Here is a 21,073-nt window from a genome sequence, read left to right as displayed (position 1 = left end):
AGACACATAACGAACCGGGCAACACATAATTTTTCTCTTACATTGACGTTCTTCACCAAATTTCAAAGTTAGTAGTGTTAAGTTAGTGCTTTTTCATAACCCCCAGCTCAGATATTCATGGTGCTGTCCTCTCCTTTTTTTTTTTATTTACATTGACCTTTTCTTTTTGCATTGTGGTTGAATCTTCACCAAACTTCAAAGCTAGTATAGTGTTGTAAGCCCACGTATTGATTTTTATATTATTTTTTCGTAACTTTCACAGGTCAAATTTTCATAGTTGTTCTATTATTTATTTATCTATTTATTTGTTTTATTTATTTTACATTGATGTTCTTCACAAATCTTCAAGGCTAGTAGCGTTGTAAGCCCACGTGTAGCTTTATTTAGTTTTGCATAATTTTCCCAGCTCAAATGTTCATGGTTGTCCTCTTTTTTTCCTTTTTTTCTCTTCTTTTTACACAAGTTTTTTTTCTTTTACATTGACGTTCTTCACCAGTCTTCAAATTCCTTCCTTATCCTTTGTTGTAGATCACCTGTAACAATAAACTATCAAGCAATCTCTTTTTCCTATTTTTTCCTTTTTATTTATTACATGGATATTTTTTTTTCTTTTAACATTGACGTTCTTCACTAATCTTCAAAGCCAGCAGTGTTGTCAGCCCACGTCTTGCGTCAGTGATTCTTATTTTTATTAATTATCAAAACTCAGCTGCGTTTATACGTAAGCCACATTGCTGACCCACATGCCCGCGGCCTGACTGACTGACTATCTCTCTTTGTTTGTTGAATATCTGTTTGTTTGATGAATATTTGTTTGCTTGGCGGATAACTTTAGTATGCAATGTTTTCAGCAACTTATGGAATTCCTATGGTGTTAATGTTTCGGATCAGAGGTTTGGGATGATTACCTATGAATGACCAACGTTGTTTTAGTAACCAATCGATAATTTAATAGACGTGTATAACAAATAGACCAACGTATAGCAGCCCAGTCATAAGTATCTAACGTTCTTAAGAAGCTTGTGCAATATCCGTGGTGTTAGTGTACCGTATCACAGGTTGAGGATAATTACCAACGAATGACCAACGTTTTTAATAACCAGTCGATAATTTCGTACACATGTATATAGCTAGTAGACCCCCGTAGTAGCCCTGTCATAACTCAGGCTCTGGTTAAGGGCCCCACACACACCAGCTGCCGTTGAGTGCCAAGCCAAGGCCACCATGAGACGCCCGGGCACGAGGCAGTCTTTGCTGGTCACTTTGTTAAGGAGAAGACAGCAGAGAGGTTGGTGGGAAGGAGAAGACGGGAGCTGCAGGATGCTTTTGAATGATTTGGTGAGTATAATGTGTCTTTGTTCCCAGTGCGATGTGTCTTGTACCGTAGAGACACATATAACAAACTTCAACACATATAACGAAACCCTGGACGAACCCCTGGACACATGTAACATACCCCTGGACACATATCGAACCCCTGAACACATATAATGAACCCCAGGACACATACCGAACCCTTGAACACATAACGAACCTCTGGACACATTTAACAAACCTCTGGATACATAACGAACCCCAAGACACATAACGAACACCAAGACACATAAAGAACCCCTGGACACATATAACAAACCCCAAGAGACATAACGAACACCAAGACACATAACGAACAACAAGACACATAACGAATACGAAGACACACACAACGAGCAGTACGTAAGACCTACACATAACTCCCTTTTGAATGGGAGGAAAATATCAATCGTGTATTTATGTATGTGTTGACTTTTGTGGGTGTAAGCATTCCTCTGGGGCCTGCAGAATGCCCTTGAAGGCTTGGGAAAGTAATGCCCAGCGGTGTGTTCTCAGTGCGATACATGGGAGTCTTGAAGTAGTTTTAAACGGGCAAACCTCGAGCGTGTATTTTTGTGGTACATGTGTAACTTTTTGTGGGTGGAAGCAATCCTATGGGAGCTGCAGGATGTCTTTAAAGGATATGGTAAGTAATGATTCTTGTCAGTGTACGTGTTCTCAGTGATGATGTTAGAGTCCTTTACCTTAGTAGATACCTTTGAATGGAGATAAACTTTTGTATTTCTGTATAGTACGTGTGATTTTCTGTGGGTGCAAGCATTCCTCTGGGGGCTGCAGGATGTCCTTGAAGGAATGGGAAAGTAACGCACATCAGTCTGTGTTATTTATGCGCCGTAGGGGATACAGACTACGTTTGAATGGGAGGAAAACTTAATCGTGCATTACTGTAGCTATATATGTAAGCTTTTTGAGGGTGAAAACATTCCTATGAGAGCTACACGGTGCCCTTGAAGGAATGGGAAAGTAACGCTCGTCAATTTATGCTCTCTATACCGTGGTAAATATAGGCAACGTTTGAATGGGAGGAAAACTTAATCGTGTATTACTGTAGTTATATGTGTAAGGTTTTTGAGGGTGAAAACTTTCCTATGGGAGCTACACGGTGCCCTTGAAGGAATGGGAGAGTAACGCTCGTCAATTTGTGCTATCTATACCGTAGTAGATATAGGCAACGTTTGAATGGGAGGAAAACTTAATACTGTAGCTATATGTGTAAGCTTTTTGAGGGTGAAAGCATTCCTATGGGAGTTGCCGGATGCCCTTGAAGATGTGTGTTCTCCAAAAAAAAGAAAAAAAATACAGCGACGTGCTTCTTATGTGAAAGTCAGATGTGATAGATGCTTGCAAACTGAGACACAAATGATCGTGTAAAAATAGAAACTTTTTGAGGGATAAGCATTCTGTTGTGAGGTGCGGGATGACACTGAAGGATTCTACTAATCTGCGTGGTATGGGAGTCTGGGTCGTATTATATAAGACATGTCATCACCCAAGAACACATATTTGCCAAGGCTTTCGTAGGAGCTTTGAGCATGTCCAGGAGTAGTTTTATGGCCCTGGTGGAAGTGTGACCCTTCTTCTGTACCATGAACCCAGAAGAACACATTTGACAAGACTTTCGTAGAAGTTTTGAGCATATCCAGGAGTAGTTTTATGGGTGGTAGTGTGACCCTTCTTCTGTACCATGAACCCAGAAGAACACATTTGACAAGGCTTTCGTAGGAGCTTTGAGCATATCCAGGAGTAGTTTTATGGCCCTGGTGGTAGTGTGACCCTTCTTCTGTACCATGAACCTAGAATAACATATTTGATAAGGCTTTCGTAGGAGTTTTGAGCATATCCAGGAGTAGTTTTATGGCCCTGGTGGTAATGTGACCCTTCTTCTGTACCATGAACCTAGAAGAACACATTTGCCAAGGCTTTCGTAGAAGTTTTGAGCATATCCAGTAGTAGTTTTATGGCCCTGGTGATAGTGTGACCCTTCTTCTGTACCATGAACCTAGAATAACATATTTGATAAGGCTTTCGTAGGAGTTTTGAGCATATCCAGGAGTAGTTTTATGGCCCTGGTGGTAATGTGACCCTTCTTCTGTACCATGAACCTAGAAGAACACATTTGACAAGGCTTTCGTAGGAGCTTTGAGCATATCCAGGAGTAGTTTTATGGCCCTGGTGGTAATGTGACCCTTCTTCTGTACAATGAACCTAAAGAAACACTCATTAGAACCCGACTGACCCCCTCTTTGACCTTTAGAAATAGCTGATGTGAGAGCCGAAAGTGTCTTATTATACCGACATTTATCCCACTTATAAATGTGAGGATTCTACGAGTTATGACTTACCGTGTGAGAGCATTGAACTTGGAGCCGTGCGGTGCCCTTGAAGTGTCATGATACCTGATATTCTTAAAGCAACAGACAAATGAACTGCATGGTCAAGTGGTTGATGATACTGCTGCCTTACCAAGTTTTGAGTAATATCGTTTATGTATATTTTCTTTTTATATCAGTGCGTGCGATTTGAGGGAGTGGTTTTATAGGTACATAGCAGGTATTGGGGGAGTGTTCAGCGGGCTTTTTTTCTCATTTATATTTCTTTCTTTTACCCTTGAGCTGCTTCCTTTACTGTAGAAATAAAAACAAAATAAATAAAAAGTTGGAGATGGTGAAAACTGAGGCCTTGGAATTAGCATTGCTCATAAGGCGAACTTTTCCATATATGATTTACTTTTAAGCCTAATAAGATAGTCTATAACCATGGAACATATGTCTGAGGCCTTGGAATTAGCATTGCTCATAAGGCGAACTTTTCCATATATGATTTACTTTTTAGCCTAATAAGATAGTCTATAACCATGGAACATATGTCTAGGTGCGATATGGAGGGTATGTGTTAAGGTATACAGTTATATTTACGTTGGAAATGGTGGAAAGTGAGGCTCAAATAGGCGAACATTCCCAAACATGATTTAGTTTTTAGCCTAATAAGATACCCTATACTAAGGAACACATGTCTAGGTGTATTCGTGGGCTGTATTGGGGTTCTAAAATGTAGGCAACCCAATTATGCCAGTCACATAGGTCATAATACGATGAACTCCGTGAAATAGGCCTAACACATCACAGGTGCGTTTATTCAGACCGTACTCAGGTGAGGTGAATGGCCAAGCGATCCGGCCCGAGCTCGTTAGGTTTACATATAGTTTACTTAGGTTTACATAAGCTTAGATATATAGGTTTACTTAGGTTCCTCAGCAAGTGAAATGTGACCTCAGCATTGGCAGGCCCAGGTAGGTGTAGGGTTGCTGTGGGGCATAGGGTTTAATGCTGTGGTGTTCTTCCCAAGGTATATTATAAAGAGCTAGGTGATGATACGTGTAAGTTGGTCCCACTGATAGTGCTACGGTAGATGAGGTAACATATGTTGGTGAAATTAATATTCGAATCGTGCTCCTCATATCTCGAGTTTTTCAATCCCTGTCCGTTCTGAGCCTTTTGATATAATAGGTAATGAAGGTATTGTAAAGTGGGCTCACTGTAGGTTCTAAGTGAGTTAACATGTTGCCTTGTAGGACTTCACATTTGTGCTCTTTAATACCTCGAGTTCTCAGGGCCGCTTTCACAGTCGTTTTGTTAGTTTTGATCGTTACCAATGGCGGCGATCAACGCTATAATTTTCCACGTGAAACTGGCCTATGGGGTAGTGGCGGCTGCAGAGGAAGCGAGAGGTATTCAGTGTGTGTGGCAAGGTGCGGGGCTAGGCTAACCCTGCAGCCCACACTACCCCATCGGCCAGTTTTACGTGGAAATATTATATAGCGGCGATAACAGCCATTGGTAACGATCAAAACGAAACGACTGTGAAAGCGGCCCTGAGTCAGTCCTTGTCAGTTCTTCGCCTTTTAATATAATAGGTAATGAAGGTATTGGTGTAGAGTGGACTCATTAATTGCAGGTTTTAAATGATTTGAAATGTTGCAGAACTTCACATTTGTGCTCGTTAATACCTCAAATAAGATTGAGCTGATTTTTAGTAAGCATGCAGCTGGCGGTACAATGCATTACATTTTGAGGTGTGGCCCAGCTGTGAGAGAGGGGTCGTATTATGAGACATTTCGCCGCCCAAGAACACGTATTTGACAAGGCTTTCGTAGGAGTTGCGGGCATTTTCAGGGGTAGTTTTATGACCCTGTCCCTGGTGGTAGTCTGACCCTTCTTCTGTATGATTCACAAGTATCACGACAAGTTAAAATTAGAATGGGGAATATACAAAGTGAGAGACAGATACCATGCAATTATATGTTATCATTGTCAAAGATATGGCCATCTTGAGGCTAACTGCACTGCTAGGAGAAATAGGGAAGCCCCAAAATGTTTCAAATGCTCTGGCGATCATAAATCGAAGGATTGCTCCATGGCCGAGAAGAAATGCATAAATTGTGTGAGGTTCAAGAAGTCTGAAATCAACCACTCAGCGAATGACCAGTGTTGTGTAGTTCTCCAGACTGAAATTGAGAGAATTCGTAACTGATCATCAGCGCTCTCGAGGGCCGTCAACAATTGCAAAGTTAGCCTCAACAATAATCCTCGATGCACTTATTCTCAAGCATCGTAGTGAGTGAGTGAGTGTCTTAATTGCTTTCATGAATGATATCACATGAATAATATCACAAATTATCCAATTGTTCCGTTTTCATGTCTGATATTATCGTTATAGTATCACAATTAAATATCCAACGATTATCTCTAACATTCTAAACATTCATCACACAGTTTATCTTTGAGTACAAACACTAATTAATAGCCATGGCATCAGCGGCGGAGCAGGGCCTGAAACCTTATCAACGGTAACGGGAAACGGTAATCGGTATATATAACACGTTGCATAACTTAATTCACATTTATGCGAGCTCTTTAATGCCTCGAGTTTTTCAATCCATATCATTTCTTCGCTTTTTAATATGACAGGTAGCTAAACGAAGGTAGGTGTAAGCTGGGGTCATTAATTGCACATGTTAATATGAGATAATAATATGTTGCAGAAATTCAGGCTAGTATTCTCAGATGCTTCCGCCTCCCACATCAACTATTTCCAAAGGTCAAAAATGAGATAAATCGGGTTTTAATGGGTGATTTTTCAGGTTCATTGTACACAAGAAGAGTCAATCTACCACCAGGTACGTCATTAAACTACCACTGGAAATTACGAAAACTCCTACGAAAGCATATATTATGTATTGTCTTTTCCCCTTCCTCTTCCTTTATTTTCCTGCTTGCAATTGTCATATGTTCTGGATTTATAATTTCCTCCACTGATTTTTTTTATATATGGATAGTGTACACACGTTTCTTGTATAATATTGCAAATCACATTATGTATTGCCTGGGGTTCGGGATGACAAATATATTGTTCCTCCCATCTCCCTTTTTGTGTGTACTTTTGCAACAATAAACCATCAAACAATTAATCACAAAACAATCACAAAACAGTCCTTGAAAACTCCAGGGAACTTCTACAATAGGCTTTTTAAACAGGCAAATCGAGGCCCCTATACGTACGTTTAATTAAGAATATATTAACCTTCAGCTTATTCACATGACAGCACCTCGTGACTCTCCCATAGCTACACAAAGCAAGACCCAGAAAACTTTTATTACTTTAGTGAGTCATAGAACCGGATATGTGATGAGGGTGACCACACACACATACATACACACGTTTCCATAAGCACTTCCATTGTCTGTCCCATAATTTAGCGTTCACTCTGAAAAGACGTATATGAGTGGTTTAATAAGACCTCTTAAGCATCACCATTATGTGTTTTATATATGTATACGTTTTAGGAGTTAGGGAAATGAGTGTAATGTAGTTTTGTAATTATATATCGCATTGTCTGTCCCATAATTTAGCGTTCACTCTGAAGAGACGCATATGAGTCCATGGTTTAATATGATCCCTGAAGCATATAACTATCATGTATTTTACGCTTTGGAAGTTAATGAAATGGATGTAAGGAAGTTTTGAAGGTGCTGTCTTGCATTAATTGTCTCTCATAATTTAGGGTTCACTCTGAAAAGACGAATTGAATTGAAATGAAATATTTATTGTTGTTAAATACAACAAAGGAGAATGGCTGGTCTTGCAGACAAACCCCTGACTAGGCTAGTTACAAAAAATAAAAATAAAAAGACGAAAATGAGTGGTTTAATATGACCCCTAAGGCATAACTATCATGTATTTTACGTTTTAGAAGTTAAGAAAATGAATCCAAGGTAATTTTTAAGGAATAATTAAGTTTCAATTAGCTCTTCGATCTTTCTTCTCTATCTCAATTTAGTGATCAGAAAGAACAAATAGGAATGGTTTAATATGACCTTTTAAGCATCACTATCCTGCAACAATAAACTATCAATCAATCAATCGTATATTTTCAGCTTTACAAGTCTAGGAAATTAATCTGTTCACGTTACTGTCCTGTTCATTTCGTGGTTTTGTCTTGTTCATTTCAGGTTCTGTTCACATCACGTTTTTTTTTTGTCTCATTCTTTTGTATCTTTTCACGTTCACGGTCTCATCATGGCATCCTTACCACCAGTCCTCCATTTCAATCCCTTTTTTCACCACTAACCAACCATTATCTCGCCTGGGAACAATGCACAGATGAAAGAATGAACCCTCAACCACATATACAATCATCATTTCACTTTCTTGCCCTGTTCACATCACGGTTTTTATCTCATTCGTTTGTATCTTTTCACGTTCAAGGTCTCATCATGGCATCCTTACCACCAATCCTCCATTTCAATCCCTTTTTTCACCACTAACCAACCATTATCTCGCCTGGGAACAATGCACAGATGAAAGCATGAACCCTCAACCACATTGTACACCTGCGGTCATTAAAGTTTAGTCACCTGTTACAATCTTATCTGAGGTTTAACGTAATTATAAAGGTATCTGGTGAATGGTGGCACTCTCATGTGTCTATGTGTGTGTGTGTCTGTGTGTCATCATCAGCTGTGTTGTGGAGAGGCGAGGGAGAGGTGCACACAGCTGCTCTCCCTCCTTTTTATATATATTTTAGTGAAGGGTTTTAAGTTGGTCTCAGTAATGGCTACCAGCATTAACAGCACCAACGCGGAATTCGGGGGCAGCGGCGAGACGGAGACGGAGGCGGTGGTGGGCGTGAACAGGAAGGTGAGGCCATTAATTACCTTACCTGTACACGGGGCCAGAACACACACACACACACACATACACTCACACCTCCTCTCTCTCTCTCTCTCTCTTGGTATCAATCTTGTACTGTTCATGTTCTTGTCCTGTTCATGTCCTGTTCTTTTCACACTCACGGTTTGTCATCATAACATCCTCTCTCTCTCTCTCTGGGTATCGATGTTGTCCTGTTTTGTTCACGTTTTTCTGTTCACTTCACGTTTTTGTCCTGTTCTTTTCACGTTCACGGTCTCATAACATCCTCTCTCTCTCTCTCTCTCTCTCTCTCTCTCTCTCTCTCTCTCTCTCTCTCAAAAGCTACCTTACCCTAACTTACCTTTCCTCCTCCTCCTCCTCCTCTCTTCTTCACGGTCAGGTACTAAAAAAATATTTGCATAGGCTTGGGGAGTGAGAGTGAAGGGAGCGCTGGTGTTTGCTTTAACTTTTACCTTTTGGGCTGGGAAAGGTGTGTGTGGGGGGACCTATATAGTGGGGATGTTGGTTAGGGGTTAATAATATATTCAATGTGGTTCTTCGGGTATTAGGGGTTAGTTTCGGTGATGGGTGTTATTCTAGTGTTTTCTTTAACTTTTACCCGTGGGCCGAGAAAGGAGTTGGAATGGGGGTCCTAATAATTTATAGTGGGGATGTTGGTTAGGGGATAATAATGTACATGTAGTTCTTTGGGTATTAGGGGTTAGTTTCGGTGTTTTCTAGTGTTTTCTTTAACTTTTACCTGTGGGCTGAGAAAGGTGTGTGTGGGGGGGGATATAATATAATGGGGATGTTGGTTAGGGGTTGATGATGTACATGTGGTTCTTTGGGTATTAGGGGTTAGTTTCATTGATGGGTGTCGGTAATACTTTATGAGAAGTCCTCCTCCCCCTTCGCCACTCCAGCCCCCCCTACCCCCCAAGACAAGCCTGGGGAACTGTGGGGAACCGGGGCTTTGGGGGGGAAGCCAAAATCACTGAAAAATGGGCTTCCAAAATTTCCCTAGAAAAATCCCTAAATGAAGGAAAATTCCCTAGTGTTGAAAGTAAGGAAAGTACTAACTTTATAACCTAACAGCCCCCCTCGCCCCCTTGCTAACCAAGCTGGAACCCCCCACATGTATGATGTGCCGGAAATTTTTTTTTTTTTTTTTTGGTGGGGAGCATATTTAAACTACTCCAACCGATCTTTACGACCTGCTAACGAGGGGGCTTCGCCCCCCTCGACCCCCCTCCTAACCAAGGGGGTTCTAGTGTTTTCTTTAACTTTTACCTGTGGGCCAAGAAAGGTGTGTGGGGGGGACCAAATATAGTGTGGATATTAGTTAAAGATTATTAAAGTACGTATGGGTGTTATTCTGGTGTTTCTTGGTGTGAGTTGGTGTCCTGTCATATAAGGTTTAGTTATGATATACGTATATGTGTTAGAAATGGTAGTAACTGAGTGGAGAAACCTAATACAGTGGGGTTGTTAGTTTGTTAGCAGTTAATAAAGTAAGTACTGGTATTCCGCACATTCTGTTCTTTGTTAGGTTAATTTGGGGTTAGTTAAGAGGCGGTGTTATAAGCCTGTATGATAAAAGCATCTTATCTGTCGGTCATTTGTTATTCTGCAGTGTAAGATAAGGAGGTGTCAGGTACTGTTTTGTTGGCATGGTGATAGATGTGGCGGTTAAGATGACAGGAGGAGTACTTCTCTAGCATTTTTGTTTTCTTTGTGTGGTATTGCCCTTGATCGGTTTCCTTTACTGTTAAAAAAGGTAATTCTAGATGATAAGGGTCATGTTAAGGGTAATTGCAGATGGTAGGGTCTTGTTCTAGCCCTACTGTAGTTTAAAAGAATGGGTTTGGTTCATATTTTGATGGGGTTGGAATCTAATTTTGGTTCATATATTGGTGGGGTTAGGTTTAAATGTTTGGGTTTGATTTCTTATTTGAATGGAATAAGGTTATTGAGTTGGTTGGGTTATTATGGTGGGGTTATGTTCCTATTATTTATGGGGCTTGTTCCCTATTTTAGTGGGGTCAGTTAACTAATTTGGTTGGGTTAGGTTACTGTATCATTGCTAGGTTCCTCTTTTTTTTATTTTTACAGTAAAGGAAGTAGCTGAAGGGTAAAAATAAATAAATAAAAAAAGTTCGCTAATCACTGCTCCTATAGAGTAAGTAGGATGGGGTTATGTTACTAGCCACTATCGTACCGTAGAGCGTTGACGGAGAGAAAGGTTGCTGAGGGAGGTGGAAGGGATTGCCCAGTCACAGAGTAAACACAAGCCAGTGACTGTAGCATATGGGCAAAGAGCATGCACACACCCATGGCCCAGTGACTCCTTGAAAGACACTTGTTTGTTCAGCTATCAAAGTGTTGACGGTACTTTCAGATGAACTTGGAAAGTCGGGGGCATTTCTTTATTTTCTGGGGGAGAGTTTACATTACCTGGCTAACTTTTTATTTCATTGCACATACTTAACTCGGTAGCAGCGGGCATAATGTTTCTTAATGGTCCCTCCAAGCGAGAAAAATGAGAAAAAATCACCCCTCACACAAGCCATTTCATAATATATATCAAAGCATTTGTGATCAGATTATGTATCATCTATTTTGGGGGTTAATATCATGGCACAAATTTGGCCCGTTGCTGCTACCGGGTCAAATATTCTAAGGTAAAATAAAAGAGAAGAACAAGGGAATTTCTCTATATTGCCTTTCATAACGATTTAAAAGGAAAGTTTACATTATATATATTTAGTTCTCTTTTCCTGATGCCAAATATTTTATCAATCAGACTAAAATAATCTCAGATGTAATTAAAAATAATCCAGGAGATATTTTTTTTCTTATATTGCCTTTCATAATGGTTGAAAAGAAGAGTTTGGATTACCTGGTTCTTTTTTCTAAGCCACTAAAATCAGTTTATATTTTATGGCAGACTAATATATTCTTAGGTGAAATGGTAAATAGGAACACTTCTTCATATTTCCTTTCATAATGATTCAAAAGGGAAGTTTAGATTATCCGGTTCTCTTTTCCTGAGACACCAAACATATTCTCAGGTGATTTTGAAGAACCAGGGCATACCTCCTTCTGTCACCTTCCATAATGATTCTAGGAAAACATTCACATTTGCCTGGTCGCACTTTTTCCGAGACATTTTTTCGGGGTAATATATAATGCCTTTTTTTTCCAATTATTCAACTAACACAACAACTAAATCTTCAGTGGGATGTCAAGGGTAGTGAAGCCTCTTCCATCAACTTTCATTAAGATGGAATAGTTACTTACCCAGCTGACTCACCTGACTTTCTTGCTTGGAGGGCATTGCATGTAACTAAAGGGAAGAGCTCAACATAAAGATAAGAGCCAATTCTATAGCCACATAGCCAGAATAAGAGTTGTAGGGTCCCTTGGAGTCTGCATTTTGTGAAGTTAATAACCTAGTTTACTCACCTGGTTTTCTTACTTGGAGGGCATTGCATGTAGCTAAAGGAAAGAGCTCAACATAAAGATAAGAGCCAATTCTATAGCCACAGAGCCAGAGTAAGAGTTGTAGGGTCCCTTGGAGCCTGCATTTGGTTAAGTTGTGGTGCTATTGTAGATTCAGCACCATTGATGTGAGGCCATAGCAATATCCACTCTGTTCTGTTGGGGCTCCTCTCGATAGTAGGCTCAGCACTAGCGATGTGAGGCAATAGCAATACGGTATCCACTCTGTTCTGCTGGGGTTTCTTTCGTATGAGGGCCCTCCACCCAAATTCCTGCTACTAAAGTATAAATCTCACATGGAACCAGGACCAGAAATATGTCTACTTTTTATTAAGAGTGCAACCCCATAAAACGTTAGTGTTCTGCCCCACATTTTATTAGTAGTGAGGGTAAAATACTGGTTACGGAATGAGTTACAGCAGGCAATGTTACGTGCACGGTAATGGAGAATGGTAATGGAGAAGGGCATGTGTGCTGGAATAGGGCAGTGAGGGGCATGACTATTGTGTGGTGTGGCAGTGAGTACAGTGGTGTGATAGGTCAGGCATAGGTACTGGTAGATTGAGGTGACTCGGGCAGGTGATAAAAGTACAATGGTGTGAAGAGGCTATTTTGGTTATTCAGTGCTAGTAAGTTTAAGTGAATTAGGAAGGTGTAAAAGAGTAGAAAATTATGAGTTTATGAAAAGAGTGTGTTAGTTATAGAAAGGAAAAGAGTATGAAGTCAATTGAAAGCTTGGCATACTGGTAAGTTGAGGGGATCTGGGGAGGTATTAAAGAGTACAAAATGATGAGTATGAAAAGAGTGTGTCAGTTCATTGAAAAGAAAAGAGCATGAAGTTAATTGAAAGCCCTTGCATACTGTTAGGTTGGGGTGAATTGTGCAGGTGATAAAGAATGCGAAATGGTTAGCTTATGAAGAAGGTGTGTTAGGTATTCCAAAGAGCATGAAGTGAATTGAAAGCTCTTGCATACTGGTAGATTGAGGTGATTTTTGGAGGTTTTAATTAAGAGTACAAAATGTTGAGGTTTAAGTTTATGAAGAGGATGGTTTAGTTGTTCAAAAGCAAAGAACCTGTAGTTAATTGAAAGGAAGGAAGGAAGGAAAGGAAAAGAAAGGAAGAAAAGTAATAACAAAAGAAAAAGAGAAACTAAGAAACAAGAGAAGAAAAGCAATTAGGTTAAGGTGAATTGGGCAAGTGGCAATATTACAAAATCGTGAGTTTGTGAAGAAGGTTTATTAGATATTTTAAAGTGCATGATGTAATTTGAAAGTTCCTTCACCTCAAAATTTAGCACTGAACCCCTGAAGAAATGAGGTTAAAGTTTCCCGATTTTAATCAATCATGACTTATATTACTCTGATGTTTGTTGTGAAATTCAAGACCTAATGTTGAGAGTATTGTCATTGTTATCAGATATTCAGAGGTGATAAATATATTCAGAGGTGATAAATAGTTGTTAACGCTATCAGTATTTTGTTTATTCATAAGTTCATCACAATAACTGTCTTAAAAGGGAAGTAGTAGGCTAATTAAGAAATGAATAATTCGTATACACACACACACACACACACACACACACACACACACACACACACACACACATAGTTTCTCTTTTCTGTTTAATAATGCACAAGACACCTGGATTGGTACACAACATGCATATTTACACACACGCCTACACACACCTACACATACACACACACATACACACACACAGATTAGGTTAGTCACCAGTATTCTGCCACCCTCACCTGATATTATAGCTCCACAGGTGATAGACTAGACATCATTTTCCTCCTCCTTGATTAGTGTGTAGCTATATTTGCTGTCTGTATATATAGTGACTCACCTTCTAGTGGTTGTCTCCTATTTTGTATTTGTATTGTTTTTTGTTTTATATTTGATATCATTGTTGTGGTTTGGAATTTGGTCGTCTGTCTAGTTCTTTCTCCTTTTCCTTTTTTTTTATCTTCCTTACCACTGCTATATTTCCTATTTTCTATGGCTTACACTCCTTCAAGACCTCTCTGAAGCAATATCTGATTTTTTCCATCTTTAATTTCATTGCATCATCTGTTTTTTCAAGTTATATCTTCTAATTTTTCATCCATTTACATCATAATTTCTTCCCCTTCTGTCTCTCTCCGGCATATGACCACAGATGCGCCGATTAAACGAAACTTTCCAACTTTCCATTTACATCATTTCATCATCGTATATTTTCTTCAGAGGAACATCACTATATGGGCACTTGGTATGCATTATATATATCTTTTGTTTAGTCCCTTAACACAAAGAAATTAAAACTCATGGGCAGTGTTTCATAGGTCAAAGGATCATACCTCGTGACCTCTATTCATTCTTGCCAGTCATGGGATGCACTGCTCTCTGGAGGCTTGGACAGAGTGGTATATGAGCCCAGTTGAGGTTCAGACCCTCACATCACCTATTTCCAAAGGCCAAAAAGGAGATCAATTGGGTTCTCATGAGTGTTGTTTTAGGTTCATGGTACAGAAGAAGGGTCAAACTACCACTAGGGCCGTTAAACTATCCCTGGAAATGCTCAGAACTCCTACGAAATCAGTGACAAATATGTGTAGCTACTTGGGCTCCGAAATGTTTGAGGATATGAGAGAGTGTGGCTGTAGGGTTTGATGTTTATAATGTTGTATTGTGGGACTACATATATGGATGCGAGGGATGTTTAAAATGCTGACTTATGGGGTTATATATATGCGTGTGTGTCTACCAGTGTATATAATTTTATGTTGTATACTAGAAGGCTTATCTAGGTATATGTTAAACCTATAATATTCATCTTCCTAGCCATATAGATAAATATTGTAGCCATTCTATTTGGTCCTGGGAAAGTCTGGTGGTTTTTACTTTTCCTTGACTGTATATATGGGTTAATAAGAGCCATATAGTGTTTGTTTAAGGGGCCATATTTAACACTCAGACTGACGGGATGAAAGAATGAGTGCAAGAATTTGATTTTATTACCAAGGTAGTCTATTCATTCATTTGATATATATACAAGTGTCTTCAGAACTCTTGTATACTTTCGTTGATAAGGTGAAAAGTCGAGTTGGTTTTGAAAGGACAATATATTACTCGGACTAACAGGATGAATTAATAAGTGGCGGACAATGATTAGATTAGCATTTTGTTTATTTACTTAGTCATTTGATATAAGAGCTAATGACGGCGTGACTACTATACGCCGTTGATAAGGCCGAGAGTGAAGTAGGATTTGAGAGGATGAATGAGGAAAATAAAATACGTATATACAAATAGACAGAAGAAAGAATGAGAAAGGAAAAATACAAGAAAAAAAGAGCACTCGGAATACAAGTGAATAAATAGATAAGATAGATAAGAGAGGAAAGAAAGAACAAGAAAGAAAACGTAAGTAAAACAAAGAAAAAAAAGGAAAAGAAAGAGCATAGATAGATAGATAGGTAAATAAAAACAATGAAAAGAAAGAGTAAGAAAGGGAAATGAGAGGAAAACCAAGAAGAAAAAACAATAAATACAAGTATATGAATGAATAGATCAATGAATAGATGAGTGGACAATAAGATAAGATAAAGATAAATAAATACGAGAGAAAGGAAGAAAAAAACAAGAAAAGAAAGAAAATCGAAGGAAATGTATCAAAGAAAGAAAGAAAGGAAAACAAGAAGAGAAAAATGACAAAAGAAATAAAAAACAGGTAAAAAAGAAAAGTGAAGGAAATGAAAAAAGAAGATATTAGAAAACAAAGGAAAAAACAGGAAAAGAATAATAAACGTGAAAAGGGAAAGAAAGAAATACCAAAAAGACAGAGAAAGAAAAATGAACGAGTGAAAAAACAAAAAAAAAGAGAAAATGAAAAAATACAAAATGAAAGAATGAGAAAAAAACAATAAAAAGAGAAAATGAGAAAATACAAGAAAATGAACGAATGAGAAAAACAAAACAAAACAAAAAAAAAAGAGAAAAGGAGAGAATACAAGAAAATGAACGAATGAGAACAACAAAACAAAAAAAAGAAAGTGATAAAAAAAGAAAATGAAAGAATGAGAAAAAAAAGAAAATACAAGAAAATGAACGAATGAGAAAATAGAAGAAAGAAAAAAAGCGAAATAAATAAAATTACAGGAATAAGAGCAAAAGTAAGGGTTGTTTTCTCTCTCTCTCTCTCTCTCTCTCTCTCTCTCTCTCTCTCTCTCTCTCTCTCTCTCTCTCTCTTTTCTTTTTTTCGTATGTTAGTTTCTTCTTTTTCTTTGATTTTCTTTATTTATTTTCATCATTTTGTCTTTTCGTGTTCAAGGCAGCTCATGGAGGCGTCTGTTGTGTTATCAAAAGGGCGGTTTATTCTCCCTCCTCTTATCAGCTTGCCTAATGACAGCTTTATCTCCCCTTCTCAACGTTGTGGGAGCTTTTGTCTGCCCTTCCTTCCTTTTGTTTATCTCATTCTTACTTTCTCATATTTTCTCATTCTTTTCTCATTTTCTCATTTTTTTTATTCGCATTCGATCATTTGTTTCCATTTTTCTTTCTCTGTTTTACGTTATTTCCTTTGATTTTCCTTCTATCCTTTCTTGTTTATACCTCTCTTTTTTTCTTTCTCTTATTCTTAATTGTTCTTATGTCTTATTTATCTTGTTTACGTATTTATCTTTTTATTTTTCCTTTTGTATCCTTTCGTATTTAATCTTCCACTCTTTTTAGTTATTCAAATTGCTTCTATTTTATTTTCTTGTTGATTCATCTGTTTATTTATCTATTCATTTTTCTGTTTAATTACTTCATTCATCATAACTTATTTTCTGTTTTTTTCCATTTCCTATCCAGTCAATTTCTTTTCTTATTCTTTGTTCCTCTGATGAGTTTGCTTATAGTGTTATCGTGTTCATTCATTTATCCAGTTACATATTTATTAATTTCTATATTTATTTGTATTTATGTTGCGCAGTTCAGGAAGTGTTTAAATCCTTGGCGCATGCGCAGAAGAAGTAGCACGTGACCGTATCTTGCAAGGCTCAGTTTCCAAGACCAAGAGTTAATTGCCGTGATGTTGAAAGCGGTGGTTCATCTCTTTGCTTCTTCCTAAGAGTTGCAAGGTTGTCTGTTTGTTATTCTTTCCTTCTCTTTTTTTTTAGTTTTAATTTTTCTTTCCTTACTTCCGTCGCTTTCTTCCTTCATTCCTTCCTTCCTGGCTTACTTTCTTTCCTTCCTTTCATGTAGTTTTGATTTTCTTCCTTTATTTATCTTCCTTTCCTTCATTACTATCCTTCCTTCCGTCTCTCTTCCTTCCTTATTTCCTGGCATACTTTCTTTCCTTTTTCTTTCCTTTCCTTTCTTTCTCCCTTTCCTCTCCTGTCCTTTCCTTCTTTCCTCCTTCTTTTCTTCCTTTCGTCCTTTCTTCATTCTATGCTATAATAAAGTCAATGAAGTTTGTAGAATTGTAGAAATAGGAAAAAAAGGACAAATTTAAAGAAAACCTTCTATTTTTAACTTGTCACTTGTCGCGTCAATAAAAGTCGCAGAGAGAGAGAGAGAGAGAGAGAGAGAGAGAGAGAGAGAGAGAGAGAGAGAGCACTTCCTGTTGTTGATCTTTACTTAGTGGCCACTTGTCACGAAAAGTTGCAGTAATACAGAAATAGAGAGAAAAATAACAGCTTGAGTATATCTGGCCACTTCTATTTTTTTAAGTCTTAGAAATAGAAGAAAACTACAATAACCATTTACTCTATAACCTTCAAGTTCATCGCTCTTGTGTCACTCTGTTGCATCACAGTATCAACATCAAACTTACCCATTTTTATCCTCCTAAGCCATAAGAAGACACGCGAGACCTCAGGCACGTCCAGAAAGAAAGAACAACTGGGGATAAACGTTGCCAGATTGTCGTGCTCAGCCTTCTATGCCGATTTCCGACCCAAAAACTGCCTCCTCGACCCCAATACCTACCTTCATATATAGTTATTGTTAAAATGGTTAATTATTGGTGTTTTTTGGCAATAGCTACGGCTCAGAAACCGGTAAATAAGGGGCTCTGAGTACGATAATCTGGCATCGGTGCAGTGGGGATTAGCTTACGTTACTTGGCGCGTGTGAGGGATGCGAAGTGTGCGTCTTATATTATGGTGGAAACTAGGGCATCCTTGGTCACCAGGTCCATATTTTTAAACGTCTCTGGCTCCCACTACGACTATTTCCCAAGGCCACAGAGATCAACGTGGTTTTCATGGGTAGTTTTAATGTTCAAGATGCAGAAGTCGTGTAAAACTATCACCGGGATCACGAAACAGTCTATGAAAAGTTGAAAACCCCAGACAACTTTACGAGAGGCTTGTCAAACCGGCGAACTGAGGCGCCGAGACGCTTATAAATACGGGCTTGTCTATGTGACCATGGAGGAAATATTGTTGGGTTGAGTGGCGACCCGAAGAAAAACAACACTATCTCACCCCCTCGGACCAGACAAGCTTTAATAAGTTTGACGATTATTGCCTGAAGCGTTCGTCGAGCTGGATCCATCGTCGAGGGGAAGTCTGCCGCCAGCCTGGATCTAGCACAGGGGTAAATGGTGGCGCCAGAATTTCGATTTTGGCTCCGATCAAGGTCAGGGTCGCCGCCATTCCCGCCTCAGACGGTGGCGGCGACAAACAAGCGGAAGGAAAGCCAGCCCAAGGTCGTGTTGCACACCGCCCCCGACGCGTCTTGATATACCGTATAATGGTGGAAACGAGGGCGGCCTTGGCGTCATGCTTTTGAGGATTATGTTCTCATCAGCGAGTGAGTGAAGTTGCGTGCATCTTTCATGGTGGTGAACACTACGGGCCTTTTGAAGACTGTCGTGTGTGTGTGTATGTGAGGAACGTTAGTGGGTCATTTATAATGATAGAAATTAGAGCAGCTGTGGAGTCATCCCCTTAAGTTTAGGTCAGTGTGTGTGTGTGTGTGTGTGTGTTGGAAGCTGCCGCGTCTTGTATCTATAGGACAGGTTCAGCTCCATTCATATTCACCTTCCCCTCCGAGTGTAATAACTGTGTATGCGAGGGAAGCTGCACCCCTCTACATGCTGCTGGAAACTATAATTACAGGACAGCATCAACGCCGCCCTTTGAGGTTTACGTTCCAGTGTGTGTGTGTGTGTGTGTGTGTGAAGCAGCGTGCCAGAAAACTAGGGCAGACTGGCGCCATGTATTTTTGCTTACGTTGCTGTGTGTGTCTGGAAGAGAGAGAGAGAGAGAGAGAGAGAGAGAGAGAGAGAGAGAGAGAGAGAGAGAGAGAGAGAGAGAGAGAGAGAGAGAGAGGCGTGCGTCTTCTATATTTTAAGTTTCTTTGTGTGTGTGTGAGACTTGAGTCATCAATCCTGATCTAAACTAGGTCAGGTTTAGCATTATCCTCGCGCATCGTGATTTATATTGTTTTCTTGACCCGCACGGAAAAAAATAGAAAAAGATGAAGATAAGACCCCGGAGCAAAGAAGACATTTAAAGATACAGCATTGAACAGTGGCGAGAGGTTGGTTAGTGTATACGAAGGCAAATCGCATCTTCGTGTTACCTTGTGCTCAGTTAAGCCCCGTTCACACTGTGCCGACTCTGGGCCACGACAACTTAGCGACTTTTAGGGCCCCTTCACACTGTGCCGACTCTGGGCCACGACAACTTAGCGACTTTTAGGGCCCCTTCACACTGTGCCGACTCTGGGCCACGACAACCTAGCGACTTTTAGGCCCCCTTTACACTGTGCCGAATCAGCATCCAGCGACCTCTTTCCGATCATGTGCGACCTTTTCTCATCAACATTTCAGTGATTTCACACCCAAGAGCTCGTATACCCCGAGTCGCTGGATTGTTGTGGCGCTGAGTCGGCACAGTGTGAACGGGGCTTAGTGTTGGAGTTACGGGATTCCACGTTAAAAAGTAGCCCCGAATAGATGAATAAATAAATAAATAAAGAGCTATCACATGAAAGACTTATTGAAGACAGATATTTAAACTCCAAACCTTTAGAAAAAGATGTTGTCATGCAGAACAAGTAATATTTGCCTCTTGAGTTGGTTTTAATGTTCTGTGTATTGTGTGCAAACATCCATATCACATGCAAGACGTAATGAAGACAGACAGTTTAAGATCAAAGCCGCTAATAAAGATAGTCATTCAGAACAAGGACATTTGCCTCTCCAGTTGGATTTAGTGCTTTGTCTATTGTGTGCAAACCTCCATAACACAAGACAGATCATAGTCAGACATTTAAACTCAAGGCCTCCAGTTAAAGATATAGTCATTTTGAACAGACTTATTACATGCAAGAATAAGTATATTTATCTCTCAAGTTGATTTTACTGTTCTGTGTATTGTGCTCAATTTTCCATATCACAAGAAAGGCATTTAATTAAAGACTACCATTTAAAATCAAAGCTGCCAAGAAATATACGGTAGTCACTTAAAACTAAACATGCTTTTCTAGTGAGTTGTATTTTTTTCTGCGTATTGTGTGCAAGCTTCCATACCCTAAGAAAGACGTAAACCACTCAAGGAAGTTTCGACAGCATAAGGTTTTCTTGTTAGATGCCCGCCGAGGATGAAGTAGATGCCGGAGTGAATTTTTGCTACTCAGAGGGTCAATTTTAAAATATTTCGTCGCCCAAGTACACATATTCGACAAGGCTTTCGTAGGGGTTTGGGTAATTTCCAGGAGTAGTTTTATGACCCTGGTGGTAGTGTGACCCTTCCTCTGTACCGTGAACCTAAAAAAACACTCATTAGAACCCGATTGATCCCCTCTTTGACCTTTAGAAATAGTTAATGTGAGATGGGTATGTGTCTAATAATACCCCGGTCTCTCCCATCCGTCTGGTTTTCTCTCGTAGACGAAGCCACTGTACGAAGGTAAACATGAATGAGTCAATGGTTCGTGAGGCGTCACTTCACGGCAGGTGGCGCTCATTAAGGCAAGAAGTGAAAGTGCTACTGCATATAGACTCAATGAAGGGCAGCCCGG

The 21,073-nt window shown here is 39.4% G+C and overlaps 1 protein-coding gene across 3 annotated transcripts in view; it reads left to right on the top strand.

The window, feature by feature from the left end:
* Positions 1 to 1,186: 1,186 nt before the first annotated feature.
* The window catches only part of LOC127002784 (solute carrier family 12 member 9-like), a 54,598-nt gene continuing 34,711 nt past the window's right edge, over positions 1,187 to 21,073 (top strand). Inside the window, exon 1 of one of the 3 annotated variants that reach the window (XM_050868981.1) lies at positions 1,187 to 1,338. In XM_050868981.1, the coding sequence (XP_050724938.1) occupies positions 1,225 to 1,338 (114 nt within the window). In that variant the 5' untranslated portion in view covers positions 1,187 to 1,224. Of the gene's footprint in view, positions 1,339 to 8,374; positions 8,572 to 21,073 lie in introns of those variants that run through there. The other 2 variants (XM_050868979.1, XM_050868980.1) reach the window with 2 other exon arrangements.

This window comes from Eriocheir sinensis, chromosome 24 (assembly GCF_024679095.1).
Source record: "Eriocheir sinensis breed Jianghai 21 chromosome 24, ASM2467909v1, whole genome shotgun sequence".
In the NCBI taxonomy this organism is placed as follows: Eukaryota; Metazoa; Arthropoda; class Malacostraca; order Decapoda; family Varunidae; genus Eriocheir; species Eriocheir sinensis.
The sequence above is the reverse complement of the archived record's forward strand: the minus strand, read 5'-3'. Positions and strand labels throughout refer to the sequence as shown.